The 17,544-nt window shown below is 41.7% G+C and overlaps 1 protein-coding gene across 2 annotated transcripts; it reads right to left on the bottom strand.

Moving 5' to 3' along the window:
• Positions 1-1,456: 1,456 nt before the first annotated feature.
• EIF2B2 (eukaryotic translation initiation factor 2B subunit beta) lies at positions 1,457-7,994 on the bottom strand. 2 transcript variants are annotated; one of them, XM_055538681.1, is made up of 8 exons: positions 7,732-7,992; positions 7,507-7,627; positions 7,198-7,346; positions 6,123-6,286; positions 5,410-5,505; positions 4,364-4,501; positions 3,280-3,346; positions 1,457-2,009 (listed from the first exon to the last, which is right to left on the bottom strand). In XM_055538681.1, the coding sequence occupies exons 1-8, from the start codon at positions 7,892-7,894 to the stop codon at positions 1,852-1,854; spliced, it is 1,056 nt and encodes a 351-aa protein (XP_055394656.1). In that variant the 5' UTR covers positions 7,895-7,992; the 3' UTR covers positions 1,457-1,851. The 2 variants fall into 2 exon arrangements, with proteins under 2 accessions (XP_055394656.1, XP_055394657.1); XM_055538682.1 differs by having other exon boundaries at positions 1,871-2,009; positions 3,241-3,346; positions 7,732-7,994.
• Between the last annotated feature and the right edge of the window lie 9,550 nt (positions 7,995-17,544).

The raw sequence follows: 17,544 nt of genomic DNA, 5'->3' as shown, positions 1-17,544 counted from the left end.
AGGCAAAGATCTGCCCGTGTCAAGTAGCATCAGAGTAGAGGCCTTTCCCTCATTGTCTACCTTCTGGCCAGTGTTTACCAAAACACAAATATCAAAATCACCTGGTAAAATCCCTTAAGATGCTCTTTAAACATACAGCTTCCTAGAACTTCCACCTTCTGCCTCATAGACACTGCTGCCAGAGGTTGACTTTGTGACAAGCATCCCCGGGCAGGGGTTCCCTTGCACACTTAGGGTATCTTGGCCCTGAGAAGTTTGCTTTGCACCATGCTTCCCAAACATGGCATCCAGATCATCTGACCTGAGGAGGTTTTTTGAAAACATAAATCACTAAAGTAGCGCACATGAAGAATAGAAACAATATCCTAAATAAATATCCTAATAAAATCTGCTTGCTACTGTTTGCTGTTAATTCTTCCAAGATTTTTATCCTGTGCATCCACATAATTTGTTTTAAGGAGCTAAGGGTCATTTCATGCAGATTGCTCTGCAGCTTGGTGTTTTCCCCAGCTTGTTTTTGGTTAATAGAATATAAAATAGACTTGCTTATAAATCTATCCCGTGCATTAACACAAGGGTCGCAACTCAGATGCCCATAAGGGTTCAGCAGACAATATAAATGAGTTTTGTGAACCTGGCTTGGAATTGCAGAAAACGGGGTTTCCCATTTACTAGAATTAGAAGCTATCCACCTATAGTCAAATTGTTGCCATTTGGGAGTACGGCCCAGAGTTCACCAACTCTTCAGGAGACGGAAGAAATCTGAATTTATTTAATGTGTAACATCCAGATTTTAAAATACTGGTAACTAATTCAAATTAAATACCAGATGAATCAATCAAAATGTCTTTAATCCAGACACTGATCTCAAGTCACCTTTTGAAACATCTACTGCAATGTATACATCATCAAGTAGATCACATTTATAAACCTTTCTTGTTTTTAACTAACAGAATATAAAATGCTATATTGCTGGACCCTTAGGCTGTGACATTACAGCTGCTACAATGGACATTCTTGCCTATGTCTTTCTGTGCTTGAAAAAATATATCTAGAAGGTTGAAATTGCCCTGGAAAAGGTTGTACTAATTTGCAATTCTATTATTAGTACATGAGGGGGTCCTTTTCCGGGACGCTCTAAGAATATTCCCAGGACACTCTAAGCCAACCCAGAGATCAGACGCAGTAGGTCTGAGATGGAGGCTGAGACTATATTTTCTTAAGCTCCCAGATGATTCTGATGATCAGTGATTTTGGAACCACTGTCTTGGATTATTAACGAGTTGTTTGGGACCATTTCCAGTGAGTTATAAAGGAAATCATAAATACTTTCATCTGAATTTCTGTTTTAGGCTGTTACCTCTAATTACTGCCCTCTATGAAAACACCAAAGGGTTCTGCTGCTGCTGTTTCAGGCAGTTCAGTCGGAGCAGAACAATAAATAAACCAACTCAGGAACCTTCAAGCAGCTTTTATTGGCACGGCCTTGGAAAAGGAGTGGCAGTCTTTCTGAGCAAAACCCTGTAGCCCAGCAAGTCTTCGGTGTTGTGTTTAAAACACCACCAAGCCGGAAAGTTTAAGTTCCTGAAACAGATGCTCCAAGTCACTAAGAGGCTCTAAAATCAAGAGATCAAGCCCTGCTGGCTCTGTAAGATCCGAGAGGCAAAGAACAGTCCTGGAGATGCATCCCAATTATGGGATGACCGAAATGGCAGGAAACAGTATCAGGTTTTCTAAGGCTGACTCTTGTTCGCTCCCCCATTACAAGGAAGATGCATTTCAGTTGTGGCACAGAAATCTCCTCTCTGTTCTGTGTTTGCCTAAGCAGCTTCTGCTTAGGACGAGTGGTGGTTATAGGACGTGATCGTCAGGATGGTAGAGTTCACTCATCAGGCGGTAGATGTAGGAAGGTGCATTCCCACCAATGTTGGAGATAAACAAAGTAATGAGCTCTGGAGGGACGTAGTCAAACACGGGGCAATGGACACTGACCTTCTCCAAGATGTCCCCTGAAAGGCAATCACATGAGCTAAAGACAAAACCGAGGCTCCTGTTCTAGTAAGTATCTCATGGATTCTAGGCTCAATAACCCAGGGATACTTGCCACCCCAAGGAAGGGAAGCTGTAGCAAAATACAAACCAGAAGAAAAGATGTCTGATCACGATCTGCCCTGTGTTTACGACTCTCCAATACCTTCCCATAGAAAGGCAAAAAATGTTTCAAATTCGGGATTGCAGCCATCAAGATTTGGGCCCTCCCCACTGCACTATAGTCTGTATCGCTCTCCCTCTTGCTCAGTACTCTCCAGCCACATGGCCATCTTTTTCCACCTGGCTAAGCATGTACCTAACTCAGGTCTTTTGCACCAACATCTGGAAAACTCTTTCCTTCACTTTCACGTGGCAGGCTCTATTCCTTCAGGAATCAGCTGAAATGCCATCTCATTAAGTCCCTTTCCCAGTCTAAGGTAGTCCCCTAGTCACTTTCCATCGTATCATCCATATTTTCTTCCTAAAACACTCCATGCCCTGACATATTCTTGTCTGTCTTTTGCAACACGATGTAAACTCTGGGGGAGCAGGGCCCATCTGTGTTAATCACTGTTATAATCCCTAGCGCCTGAAATAGTGCTGGATACACAGTGGGTGCTCAAGAGTCATAAATCTTTCTTGAAAGAATGAATGTTTGAATAAATGGTGAAGTTATTAAATTTCCAAGAAGAATAAGCACTCCAAGTACTATGTTTTGCTCCCAGAGGATGTTAAAGACCATGCAAACTGTTGATGAGGCAGCAAGCTCACTGAGCTAAGTTGCTGCCTTCAGAAGAAGACAGAGAAAAGGTCCCCAACACACACAAGTGTCCAGGCTACAGGCAAGTTTTATAAGTAACATTTCAGAGCCTGCTTCCTTTGGCAGTCACATCACCAAAATGACTCCCTGCAGCAACCAAAATCAAGTACACTTTCTGATTGGGCTGTAGCCTGTATCTCAGACAACTTGCAAAGCCAATCCCAGTCAATGCTGGGTGATCCAACCCTCCATGGCCCCCATAACTCAGCTAAAATATATTAGTTTCAGAAGAAAATGAACATGGATTAGGTCAGGTCCGCAAACACTCTAAGTTGCTAAAAAGAACAGTCCCCACAAGAAGTATGACTAATAAGACACAGCCCAACGACATTCAATCCCACTGACCACCAAAAGACTAAAACAAACATATACAAAAATCCAAAACACACCAACTGAGTGTGCCATACACATTCAAGCAACTTCTCTACCTTCTGTGAAAGGCAGGACTTCTTCAGGAGCCACGAACTTGTGAAATGAATCTTCTTCATTGGGAAACTGGAAAAGGAAAAATAAGGAAGAAAAAAAGAGAGATCTGACACTTTGACTTTCAGGTATACACCCAAGAGAAATAAAAAGACATCCAGACACTTGATTACAAAGGCTTATTGCAACATTACTTACAAAAGCCAGAAGGTAGAAATAACCCAGATGCTCATCAACAGATGAATGGATGATTAAACTGTGGTATATCCATACAACAGAACATCATTCAGTCACAAAAAAGGAACAAAGTACGTGCTATAACTCAGATGAACTCCCCAAATATTTAGAAATCAGAAACAAAAGGGTCCATAATGTATGACTCCTTTTATGTGAAATATCAAAATTAGGCAAATCCATAGAGACTCAAAGCAGACTAGCAATCACTAAGAGATGGGGAGAAGAAAGAAGGGAGTGATTACTTAATGGGTACAGAGTGTTTTTCTGGGATGATGAAAAAATTCTGAAACTCAAGAGTGGTAGTTGCACAATGCTGTGAATGTACTAAATGCCACTGAACTGTACATTTTAAAATGGTTAATTGTGTGTTACGTGAATTTCACTTCAATTTTTTTATGAGTAGACACCTATAGATAGGCTGTTATTTTCAAAGCAAGTAGTTTCTATCACTGGTAAAATGACTCTTTACTTAGTAACTGCTTGTGTTCAGGCTACAGAATACAGTCCCTGGAACTATGACAAATAAAAACCAATTCTATGTTTCTAGTTTCAACTTGCTTGGCATTTTCAGAAATGGTCAGGGTGACAGGGGAGTGGTGGCAATGTAGACAAAGGGCCTTCCCCAACTACATATTATCCTGACCTTATAATTTTGACCTCCTGAAGCTGAAAGGTTGTAACTATCAATGGCTCTTCCTGGATCAAAACTACTGTGGCCTTTTCCAGTCTCCACTGGGTCTAATCCACTGAGTAAATGTAGATAAAGAGAAGTCCCAGAGTGAGAAGGCTGAAGGTTAGAGTTCAAACCTATACTTTGACTTCCTTCTGTTGGCTAGAGACAGACAGACATACCTGTGGGGAAAGCTTGAACATAGGAGCGCAGACGATGAGTGGGGTGGAGTGGTGTTTTGCTGCCAGTGCTAGAGTATGAGTTCCTGCCACAGCTCGCAGGGCACCGTTGGCCAGGATAGTCTTTGTGCCAATGATCACCTTTGGGACAGGAAGAAAGAAGCGAGCCATCCTGAGAACAGAGCCTTCAACAAGCCATTGGGCATGAGCGCCTGAATGCTTAGCCCCCAGTTTTGGCGTCCTGCAGGTGGTGGGTGTGGGGGTCACACACCAGTAGAGGGAAAGGGATTCTAGGCTCAGACCACAAGTTCTAGCAGAAAAGTGGATTCCCAAGGGAAAAATGAACACAGAAAACTGCAGTGTTTATCGCTCTTAGCCCTGTCTTCCCTGGAAATCTATCTGCCACACCTCCTGAGAAGTGGGAAGCCTTTCTTCTACCATCCACCACTACCAAGCTCTCTGAGCAGAAGTGGGCAGCTCTCTTATCAGATCCCTAACATGCTGACAAGATTAGCTTAGTCCCATTTCATTCCTTTCAATCCTTTAACCAAAATGAGGTGCCTCCAAGGGAGGACAGAGAAGGAAATGACAACCCACTCCAGTACTCTTGCCCTGAGAATCCCATGGACAGAGGAGCCTGGTAGGCTGCAGTTTATGGGGTCGCTAGGAGTCAGACAGGACTGAGTGACTTCACTTTCACTTTTCACTTTCATGCATTGGAGAAGGAAATGACAACCCATTCCAGTATTCTTGCCTGGAGAATCCCAGGGACAAGGGAGCCTGGTGGGCTGCTGTCTATGGGGTCGCACAGAGTCGGACATGACTGAAGCAACTTAGCAGCAGCAGCAGCCAAGGGAGGAATAAAGAGGGGGGGATCAATATTAATAGAATAAGAGATTTAAAAGGTCCACGTATGTGTTTTCAAAAGGTAACTCTTTTGAAACTCTCTTCTCTTCTTACAGATATTGGGGCCAGGGAGGGGGGCAGATATTAATATTTTAAAGTATAATCTTCATAAATTTGACATAATATAACCCAAATACACCCACCTTGTTGACTCTTGACATAACAGCAAAAATGGCAGCATCGGTCATGACAGTTGTCTCAATACCTGCTTTGGACAAATTGACTGCCATCTCATGACCCTGCATTTGGAGAGAAAGGCTAATGCTGAGAGGAAGAGCGGGAGAGAGAGAAAGAGATTTCAAACATAACTGAATCTGGGGGACTGTGTGACACTGGCCATATCCAACGTGCAACTTCCAACAGGTAACTAACTCATCTGGTAGGTGCTCTCTGGGAAGCGGCAGGAAGCCCAAGGGAAGCTAATTAATGTTTATTACTCCCCAGCAGTGCTGGGACAGGCACAGAACTGGAAATACAACTTGCTTGTGTAACTGGGCAGAGCGCACAGGACAGCTCCTGGCTCATTATTTTACAACATCCTTGCATCCTTACATATTTCCTTTCTGGAGACCTATTATTTACCTGAAGACTGAGTGAGGTCAGACCAAGCATCAGTCATCCCCAAGGTCATTTACCCTATGCTGATTTCTGAAAGAACTAATATTTACCTTTTCTTGGGCCAAGTAGTTCACTCAACTTCCTTAAATGAATATTTTAAGAAAGTTCACAGGATCAACAACGTAAAATTCTCTTAAATGTTTTACTCTATCTCCTCAATGTTTAAATCGCATCGATTCAAAGATGGCATTATTCTCTCATTTTAAATTTTTCTTAGCAGCTTCAGCAGTCCCCATACCTGACAGAAAGGTGCACACTCTGCCACGATGACATGGAACTTCCTCTTTCGGGCAGCCTCTCTGAGGAATGCCTCCACCGTGCGGGAGAAGCCGATGGTCATGATGACCTCGTTGGAGTGGATGTGCTCCAGGGCCTGGGCTGCGATGTTCTCCGTTGTCCCTTCTGCGAGAAGCCAGTTTTGCATGGAAAATATGACACAGTCACGCTACAACACAGACTTGAGAGAGAACAGAAAGGGACGTGTGCCCTTTTGTACACTGCCCACCTAGCAGAGCCTGGTAACACATGGTCAATGGACTAAACGTGAAATGTCCTATTTCCTTAAAAGCCTCCCTCCAGGGTTTTCTAGCTCCCAAGCTCTCAGCCTATCCTCTTGCCCTACTCATCAACTTACTCCCCTCACACCTACCTCACCCCAGAACTAGTTCTTCACAACTGACTTTGAAGACAATGAATTTAGGCAAGAAATGTCCCATCTGGGAAATCTGAAAGTGCTGAGAGTAGGGTAAACAGAGTTTCCCTCTAAAAGAATTCCTCCTCCAAAAGGTGGCCACAACGCCTCCACCTGACAGGGAGGACACATAAGAAAAACAGGGGAGGAATTTGGAAGAAGCAGCTCAATGCACAGACAGACCCAGTTTCTTCCTTTCCTGGGAACACTGACCGCAATAAATATCTGGTCTCCTAGGTCTCAAAAATAGGGGGGATAGAAGTGGCTTGTGTGTATGCATATGGGTATGTATGTGTGTGTGTCTGTAAAATTTCAAGAAGTTTAGTGAAAAAGGGTTTATCAACTGTGGTTTTCAGAGGTTCATCTTAAAAATAAAAGCTCTTCCCAAACAGTCTCTGCCACAATGGATTTGCAGTTGATAAGAGGTCAGTCTGTAAGGAAATGTAGAAAGGGTTATCTTAGTCTTGCCACCTATTCCAATCGTTCTTAATCCGGATGAGGGCAAACCTCTGAGAACCAGAAGACTGGTTATCTTCCATCTCTGCTTATGAACAACTTCCAGGGTCTTCTGTTCCCTCATCTGCCTGCAACTTGTCCCGTCCACCTAAGGATCAGGACTCACCCAGTTCCACCAGCAGCTCGTTAATTGCCTCAATGATGTTGGACTGGAGTTGAGCATAATGGGAACGGAAATCCTCGCTCAGGCCCCCGGATGTCAAAAGTTTGTGCAGAGACTCCTGCTGATCGCTCTCGTCGCTGCGTCCATGGAGTCTACGAAGGCAACAAGACCCAAAGGAGTTGGGGGAAGAGATGTGGTCGTTTAAGTAACGACAGCTACTCAGCTCCAACAAAGGCTCCAAGCAGGGAGAGAGAGGGGCCCGTGCAAAAAGCTTCACTAGGCCCAAGCCCCGGTCCAGGACGTGGGCCTGACCTGCCATACTCCTCCCGGATGATCCTGAGCACTCTCCGCACCATGTTGCCCACTGTGGTCTCTGAGGGTTGCGCGGCCGTCATCCTCCGACCTTCTCTCCGGATCAGTTCCATCAGCTCCCCTACCGCCCAAAGAGAAAAGGTGAGCGCGAGAAGGCCGCGGCGTGGCTCCTGGGCGACTTTCCGCCCGGGAATCGGGATCAGAAAGGGGCGAGGCCTGCCTCACCTGCATTGCTCCAGCGGTGGTCCGTGATGATGCGGCGAAGCAGTCCCAGAGTCTCCCGGGCCATGTCCTCGGAGCTGCGCCTCCCGCCGCCCCGCTTCAGCGCCTCCACGAAACTCTCGATCCTCTCGGACAGCTCCGAGCCCTTGGCGGCTGCCCCGGGCATCGCGAAAAAAGCCGCCTTGCCGGCGGTATCCACACCGGGCAGACGTCGAGCTTGCACTTCCGGGGCAGGAGAGGTCGGCTTCCGCTCTGCTAGAAAAAAAAAAAACTCTCGCTTGGGAGAAGACTGGACCACGCCCCTCGCTGCTAACTCCCGCCCCCCCACCCGCCACCTGACAGAGCCAATCAGACTCTTGGAACTCGATGTGTTGCGTTTACCGCCAAGCGTCCGCGCGCCTCAGAGGTTGGAAGGCTGGAAGTGTCCCTTCTTGGCTTCCGGATCGCTGAAGACCTGACGGTTGACGCCACAAGAGGATGGCTAGTTCCGTTGCTGTGGAAACAGCCAGTCTGAAAGGCCCCCACTACTTCCCGAGGCTACGCTGGAGAAGTTGCAGCCCTCCTTCCCGGTCCCTCAGCTCCGGTGACGATCAGAGGTGCGGCTCCAGGGTCCACTACCCCTAGGGCAGACGCCCCATTATAATGCTGTTACATTGCATGATACTGGTTCGTTTGCGCCTCTGTCTCTCTAGCAGACCGAGCTGCCTGATGGCAAGGACCTTTTTTTTTTTTTAAGAATAAGAGGACCTATCTCATAGAGATGCATTCAGTTCAGTCGCTCAGTCGTGTCCGACTCTTCGCGACCCCATGAATCGCAGCACGCCAGGCCTCCCTGTCCATCACCAACTCCCGGAGTTCACTCAGACTCACGTCCATCGAGTCCGTGATGCCATCCAGCCATCTCATCCTCTGTTGTCCCCTTCTCCTCCTGCCCCCAATCCCTCCCAGCATCAGAGTCTTTTCCAATGAGTCAACTCCCTTCGTATGAGGTGGCCAAAGTACTGGAGTTTCAGCTTCAGCATCATTCCCTCCAAAGAAATCCCAGGGATGATCTCCTTCAGAATGGACTGGTTGGATCTCCTTGCAGTCCAAGGGACTCTCAAGAGTCTTCTCCCAACACCACGGTTCAAAAGCATCAATTCTTCGGCGCTCAGCCTTCTTCACAGTCCAACTCTCACATCCATACATGACCACAGGAAAAACCATAGCCTTGACTAGACGAACCTTTGTTGGCCAAGTAATGTCTCTACTTTTAAATATGCTATCTAGGTTGGTCATAACTTTCCTTCCAAGGAGTAAGCGTCTTTTAGTTTCATGGCTAGATGAGACAATTCATACACAGTGTCTAACACCTAGTAAACTCTAAGTAAAAGGTCGTGTTATGTTTTACTTCCCAGTCTCTAGTCTGTCCAGATGGAAGGACATCATCTTTGCTCCCATATTAACTGCCACTTTGAATCTCCTTATTGGTGGATATTCGGTCTCCTCATCTCTGAGATGTGCTAGATGTTGGTCTTATATTAGATGTGCTAGACGTTGAAAAGTGAAGTGAAGTTGCTCAGTCATGTCCGACTCTTTGCAACCCCTTGGACTGTAGCCTACCAGGCTCCTCTGTCCATGGGATTTTCCAGGCAATAGTACTGGAGTGGATTGCCATTTCCTTCTCCAGCAGATCTTCCCGACCTAGGGATCGAACCCAGGTCTCCAGAGAAAAATTGCCTTGCAGAAAAATGTATCAGTACCAAAATCAGACAAAGATAATACAAAAAAAAAAAAAAGAAATTTAGAGACCGGTGTCCCTCATGAATGCAGATGCAAAGAGCTGCAACAAATTATTAGCAAACTAAATTCATCAGTACATAAAAGATTCATGTAAGGACTTCCCTGGTGGCCCAGTGCTTAGGAATCCACCTCCCAGTGAATGCAGAGGACACAGGTTCAATCCCTGGTCCAGGAGGATCCCACATACTGCAGAGCAACTAAGTGGTGTGCCACAACTACCAAAGCCTGCCCCCTCTAGAGCAGGAGAACCACAACTACTGAGCCCCTGTGCTGCAACTACTGAGGCCCATGTGCCTAGAACCAGTGCATCACAAGTAACCCCTGCTCACCACAGCTAGAGAAAGCCCGTATGAAGCAATGAAGACCCAGCACAGTCAAAAGTAAATAATAAAATTAAGATTAATGTATAATTACCAATATAATTTAAATCTGGAGGGCAAAGCTGTTTCAATATTTGAAAATCAACTTGAGAAACTATGTTAATATTCTAAAAAGTAAAACCACATGACCATATCACTTGATGCAAGAAGCATTTGACAAAAATCAACAGACATTGAATTAAAAACAAAAAAACAAAAAACCTTAAAAAACTAGGAATAAAGAGGAACATCTTCAGCATGATAAGGGCCATCTACAAAATCCTGTACCTAACATCATACTTTATGGTCAAAGAAAATTTCTCTCTAAAGATCAGAAACAAGGCAAAAATGTCCACTTTTACCATTCAAATTGAAACTCAAAGATCTAGCCAGTGCAATAAGGCAAGAAAAAGAAATTATAAAAGCATACAGAATGGAAAGAAAGAAAACTAACAGAAAACACCATTGTCTTCATAGAAAATCCCAGAGAATCAACAATAAGAAAAAACCTCCTAGAACTAATTTAGCAAAGATGCAAGGTCAACACACAAAAATCAATCATATTTCTATATATTGTTAATGAATAATCAGAAACCAAAACTGAAAGCATACTAACTCCCCAAAGCCATGAAGTATTTATCAGTTTTACTATGTTAAGTTTATTTTTTTTCCTTTTTTTTTATGTTAAGTTTAAAATGTCTGAAAAGTTGTGTCAATTTACAGGAGTACTAGCACTTATCATGTTCTGGCCGACATTGGATATTGTCATGATTTTTCCAGATATAAAGACATTAAAAAATAAGATATGTACTGTTTTATACATAAAAAAGAATGTATGTGTGTGTGTGTATATATAATATGTATATGCAAGTTATGAATTGACAATAAATGAACACCTGTGAGCCCATCTGTCAACTTGAAAAGTAAAAATCTCAAATTCGTAGACACAGAAAGTAGAATGGTGGTTGTCAGAGGCTGGAGGGAAAAATTATTTCTCGTTTAATGTATAGAATTTCAATTTTATAAGATGAAAGGAATTCTAGAAATGGATGATGCATGTGCATTTATATTGTATAACAATGTAAGTGCATTTAATGCCACTGAACTGCACACTTAAGGGTTAAAAAGGTAAATTTTATGTGTATTTTACCACAATTTAAAAAATAAATAAATATGTGAAATATTAAGAAGACACCTAAAATACTGCCAATACCATCACATCAGTGTGTGTGCTCTTCTCCTAATCCATGTCCTTGCCTTCTACCACACTCAAGGATAACCACAAAATTTTGATTGATATTCCTTTGATTTATAAAAAAAAGTTTTACATATTTATAACCCCTAAATAACAAAGTGCTTAATTTTGCTTATTTGGAATTTTTAATAAATGGTATTATAATGTAATCTTCTACAAGTTGCTTTTTTAACTTGGTATGACATTCCTAAAATTTCCCTCCATGTTGCTACATGTGTCTATAGTTCTATTTGCACTGCTGCATAATGTTCCATCATGTGACTGTACCACAATATGTGTATTCATTTTCCTTCAACAGATATTTGGGTTGTTTCCAATCTTTCTGGAGGGTGAGAGAATATAAACTATAAATATTCTTGTGTATATCTTGGCATACCTACAAGTGGAACAGCTAGGTCATAGGCTATGTGAATATTCAACTTTACAAATAATGCTAGTATTCCAAAGTGATTACATCAATGTATGCTCCCTCCAGAAGTGCTTAAAGAATTCTAGCTGATCTACTCCTTACCAACACTTGGTATTATCAATGGTTGAGGGAGGTGAGTGGAATCAGATAGATATAAAAGAACATATCATTGGCATCTTAATTTGTTTTTCTGATTACTAATGAGGTTTTTTTTTTCATATGTTTATTGGCCATGTCCTTTTTCTCCTTTGTGAAATATCTGTCTTTTACCTACTTTCTTTAAGCTAAGGAAAAAAAAAACTTTTTCTAATATATTTGTAGGAGTTCCTTATATATTCTGAATACTAGTTTTTTTCCCCTTAATTTATGGCTTGTCTGTTTACTCACTTTGAGATGTCTTTGAACAAAGTTCTTGATTTCTTTTATAGTTAACACTTTTTGTGTTTTATTTAGAAAATCCTTCCCTAATCTAAAAGCATAAAGATAATCACCTGAATCTTCTTCTGAGTAATTTTACAAATTGCCTTTACACATAATTTTGAATTACTTTCTATATAGGATGAGAAATGAGATGTAATTTTATTTTCTTTTTCCATTCTTTCTTCAGTGATTTTCAGTACTATCATGGTAATTTGTGAAGTTTCTATATTGTGAGAGTCTGTTTTGGGGCCCTCTGTTCCTATTGCTAAATTTGCCTATCCTTGAATCAATATTACATTATCTTAATTACTACTGTCTTTTTTTTTTTTAAGTCTTGATATCTAGTAAGAAAAATTCTCTTACCATATTCCTTTCTTTAAGAGTGTCTTTAGTTTGGGGCCTTTGCTCTTTCATGTATATTTTAGAAATAAAGCATCTATTTCTCAAAAAAAAAACGCCACTCTATTGAGATTTTGTTTGGCATTGCTTTAATTCTCTAAACCAATTTGAGGACAACTGACATCTTTAAGATACCAAGTCCTACTATTCATGAACATGGTATGTATCTGCATTTACTTAGGTCTTCTTTAATGTTGTCCAGTAAAATTTTATAATTTTCTTCATTTAGGTCTTGCACATCATGTATATAAAATTTATTCTTAGGCATTTTATATATTTGTCTGTATTGTAGGTGATTATCATTCTTTTTCATCATTGCCAAATTAATAGAGAAATACAGAAACTACTTTTAATTTTTACCCTTTTGCTCATTAATCATGAAGAGCCTTTTTTCATATTTATTTACCATTTGCTTTTCTTCTCTTATGAAGTACTGGTGCATGTGGTTTGCCCATTTTTCTAATGTGATGTATAGCAGACATTCTGGTTGTTCATTCAATATCCATTTTTCTCTTCTTTCTTATTAGAAAGAACTGATTTTGTTTGGTTTCTATCCACAGGGAAGGTGGTTTTAGCTTATGAGTAAACCTTGATTGATCTAAACCAATCATAGTCATTCCATTCTCTTTTTTTATTAAACAGATTGGTATAGAATAACCTATTTTCTAGCCAGTGGAATGCAGGGGAAATCTATTTGGCACTTCCTGGAAAGGTTTCCCTGTTCTAAAGAAAGAAACAGACATGACTACTTAGTCTTGTCTATTTCTGGACTTCTTGGGTGAGATTCCTGGAGTTAATGCAGCTATCTTGTGACCCTGAGGTCTGAAGACTGAAAATAATGTTAACATGCTAAGGATTCCAGAACAGATAAGCAGGAAGAACCTGGACTCTTGATAATATCAACACTTAATGGCTATTTTACATATGTTAGCTCTTCATCCTTAAACCTATGAGATAGATACTATTAATATAGCCATTTTCAAAATGGGAAGCTAAGGCATAAATAGGACAAGTAACTTGCTCAGTGTCCCACACTCAGCAAATGGAAGGGCCAGGATATAAACCCAACAGCCTAGCTTCACAGCCTTTACCATTAGTCTATGTTTTGTGGTGGCTATTTTTAAAGTTATTGTGTGAAATCAACAAAATCAGAAGTTGCCCTATCTTTGGAGTTATTACATGAAGTCTAAATTTCTCTATTGTTTATACAATTTTAATTGGAATTTTATATCATTTACAGCCCAAAGCATCTTGATTTGGGGTATTTATTTTTTCTAGTTGACTTATTGGAGAAGGCAATGGCACCCCACTCCAGTACTCTTGCCTGGAAAATCCCATGGACGGAGGAGCCTGGTAGGCTGCAGACCATGGGGTAGAGAAGAGTCAGACACGACTGAGCGACTTCACTTTCACTTTTCACTTTCATGCATTGAAGAAGGAAATGGCAACCCTCTCCAGTGTTCTTGCCTGGAGAATCCCAGGGACAGGGGAGCCTGGTGGGCCACCGTCTATGGGGTCACACAGAGTCCAACACGACTGAAGCGACTTAGCAGCAGCAGCAGCAGCAGTTGACTTATAAGATCTATTTAGATATTAAGAATGCTGTTTGACTGTAATTTGTGTTGAAATACAACTGCCTAATTCTTATATACTGCTGTGGGATTGTATATTGAAACCTTTAGTAGGACAATTTGAAAAAAAAGGAAGAAAGCAAAATACTTTATGATGTTCATTCATACCCTTTATTTTTATTTATTTTATTTTTTTGCTGCACTGCACAGCATGCAGGCTCTTAGTTCCCCAACCAGGGATCAAACCCACACCCCCCTGCTGTGGAAGCTTGGAGTCTTAAGCACTGGATGAAGCACTGGATGTCCCTTCATTCATACCCTTTAAACCACTATCAGTTCAGTTCAGTTCAGCCGCTCAGTCATGTCCGACTCTTTGCGACCCCATGAATCGCAGCATGCCAGGCCTCCCTGTCCATCACCAACTCCTGGATATCTATGTCTAAAAATTTATCCTAAATAAATAATCAGAAGTAGGCACAAAGATTTTTCCACAATATTTTTCATTTTATTATTTATAACACAAAAATAAGAATATTCATGAAATTCAGGAATTCCTAAAATTTAGATTGGATATTATAGTATAGCTATACAATGGAATCGGAGAAGGCAATGGCACCCCACTCAAGTACTCTTGCCTGGAAAATCCCATAACGGAGGAACCTGGTGGGCTGCAGTCCATGGAGTTGCTAAGATTCGGACATGACTGAAGCGACTTAGCAGCAGCAGCAGCATACAATGAAATAGCATGTTTTAGAAGCATGTTTCCATTCCATGTTTAGAAGGGAATAGCATGGTTTAGAACTAAACAACAGTAAGTAATGACGTTGTTGTTTAGTTGCTATGTTGTGTCTGACTCTTTTGTGACTCCTCTGGACCGTAGCCCAACAGGCTCCTCTCTTCTTGGGATTTCCCCAGCAAGAACACCGGAAGTGAAAGTCGCTCATCTGTGTCCACCTCTTTGTGACCCCGTGGACTACACAGTCCATGGAATTCTCCAGGCCAGAATACTGAAGTGGGTAGCTGTTCCCTTCTCTGGGGAATCTTCCCAACCCAGGGATTGAATCCAGGTCTCCCAAATTGCAGGCAAATTCTTTACTGCCTGGAGTGGGTTGATAGTTCCTTCTCTAGGAGATCTTCTTGATCCAGAGACTGAACCCATGTCTCCTGCATTGCAGGCAGAGTCTTTACCACTGAGCCACCTGGGAAGTCTTATTTAATTAAATACAAAGTGTTTAACAATAAGGAAAATTGTTGACAACATATTGTTAAGTTTAAAAAAGTAGATTGCATACAGTGAGTCTGCAAAATAGTTTGGCAATTCCTTTCAGAACTGAAGATGGACTTATAATCAGATCAGATCAGATCGGTTGCTCAGTCGTGTCCAACTCTTTGCAACCCCATGAATCGCAGCACACCAGGCCTCCCTGTCCATCACCAACTCCCGGAGTTCACTCAGACTCACTTCTATCGAGTCAGTGATGCCATCCAGCCATCTCATCCTCTGTCGTCCCCTTCGCCTCCTGCCCCCAATCCCTCCCAGCATCAGAGTCTTTTCCAATGAGTCAACTCTTCGCATGAGGTGGCCAAAGTACTGGAGTTTCAGCTTTAGCATCATTCCTTCCAAAGAAATCCCAGGGCTGATCTCCTTCAGAATGGACTGGTTGGATCTCCTTGCAGTCCAAGGGACTCTCAAGAGAGATCTACAACCCAGCAATTATACTCTTGCTCATTTATCCCAGAGAAGTGAGCACTTCTGTCCAAATAGGAAGTTGTACACGAATGTCCATAGCAGCTTTATTCATGATAACCCCGAACTGAAAACTTACCCAAATGTTCTCCAGTTGATTAATGTTTAAACAGACTGTGGTATTACACATCCATACCATTGAATACAGCTCAGCAGTAAAAGGAACAAACTATAGGTGTGTGCAGCAACTTAGATGAATCTCAAGACAATTACAATGAGTGAAAAAAGCCAGTCCTAAAAGTATACATACTATCTAATTCCATTTGCTTAACATTCATGAAATTATGGAGATAAATAATGGGTGCATGGTTGCCAGGAATTAGGAATGAGTGGGGGATGGGATGGGTGTGGCTCTAAAGGAGTGATGTACAGAGGATAGAAGAATTGAGTTTCTTTATTGTGGTGATGTAAGGCTACACATGAGTCCAAGTATAACTAATGAAATCTAAATAAGCTCTATGAACTGTACTAATGTCAATATATTGCTTTTGATATTGACCCACCATTGTATAAGATGTTACCTTAGGGGGAGGCCAAGGAAGACTGCATGGCCTTGGTGTACGTTGCTTTCAACTTCCTGTGAATCTACAATGATTTCAAAATAAACAGAAACTTAATAAACCAGGACCTACAAAATAAAAACATCTATCATTATTTAAAGAAATTCATAAAGCATTCAGTTCAGTTCAGTCTCTCAGTCGTGTCTGACTCTTTGCGACCCCATGAATCGCAGCACACCAGGCCTCCCTGTCCATCACCAACTCCCGGAGTTCACTCAGACTCACGTCCATCAAGTCAGTGATGCCATCCAGCCATCTCATCCTCTGTCATCCCCTTCGCCTCCTGCCCCCAATCCCTCCCAGCATCACAGCCTTTTCCAATGAGTCAACTCTTCGCATGAAGTGTCCAAAGTATTGGAGTTTCAGCTTTAGCATCATTCCTTCCAAAGAAATCCCAGGGCTGATCGCCTTCATTACATTATTCTAATTGTTAAATGACTCAGTGCTAAAATAGACTGTAAAAAAGACTTTAGTTAAGAGCTGCAATTTCTCAAAAAAACAGGATAAAAAATAGTATATTTGATAGGAGCTCAATTTCATTTAAAATATATATGTTATTTATATAAATTTTATATAAAAATATGCATACATATGCACATATGTACTTCACACAAATATATGTACCATGTAGCTATATCTACATATCTACACATACCTATATCTAGTAGATTGATACAAAGATAATTATGCTTTCAGACTCTGAATTTTAAATCATTATAACTAGGCTCAAACACATCTTTATTAACCAAAATAGGAACCATTGAAATCAACGAGAAATACTTTTGCTTATTTCTGTTGCATAAAATCCATGCTTCAGAATTTGACAAACTCTTGGAAAGCATTTTCTGCCTCCTGCTGGCTGTGGAAGCATTTTTCCTGCAAAAAATTGTTGAGATGCTTGAACAAGTGGTAGTCAGTTGGCCAGAGGTCAGGTAAATGTGGCAGATGAGGCAAAATTGTAGACCAGTTCATTCAACTTTTGAAGCATTGTTTGCGCAACATGCAGTTGGGCATTGTCGTGGAGAAGAATTCGGCCCTTTCTGTAGACCAATATTGGATGAAGGCATTGCAGTTTTCTGTGTGTCTTCACAGTTTGTTGAACACACTTCTCAGATGTAATGGTTTTGCCAGGATTCAGAAAGCTGAAGTGCATCAGATGGGCAACAGACCACCAAACAGTGGCCATGATTTTTTTTTTGGGGGGGGTAAGTTTGGCTTTGGGAAGTGCTTTGGAGTTTCTCAGTCCAACTGCTGAGCCGGTTGTTGCCGATTGTCGTATACAATCCATTTTTTGTTGCACATCACAATCTGATA

The sequence above is a fragment of the Bubalus kerabau genome, chromosome 10, assembly GCF_029407905.1.
Source record: "Bubalus kerabau isolate K-KA32 ecotype Philippines breed swamp buffalo chromosome 10, PCC_UOA_SB_1v2, whole genome shotgun sequence".
NCBI classification, from domain to species: domain Eukaryota; kingdom Metazoa; phylum Chordata; class Mammalia; order Artiodactyla; family Bovidae; genus Bubalus; species Bubalus kerabau.
Note: the sequence above shows the minus strand (reverse complement) of the source record. Positions and strands in the feature narration are given on the sequence as shown.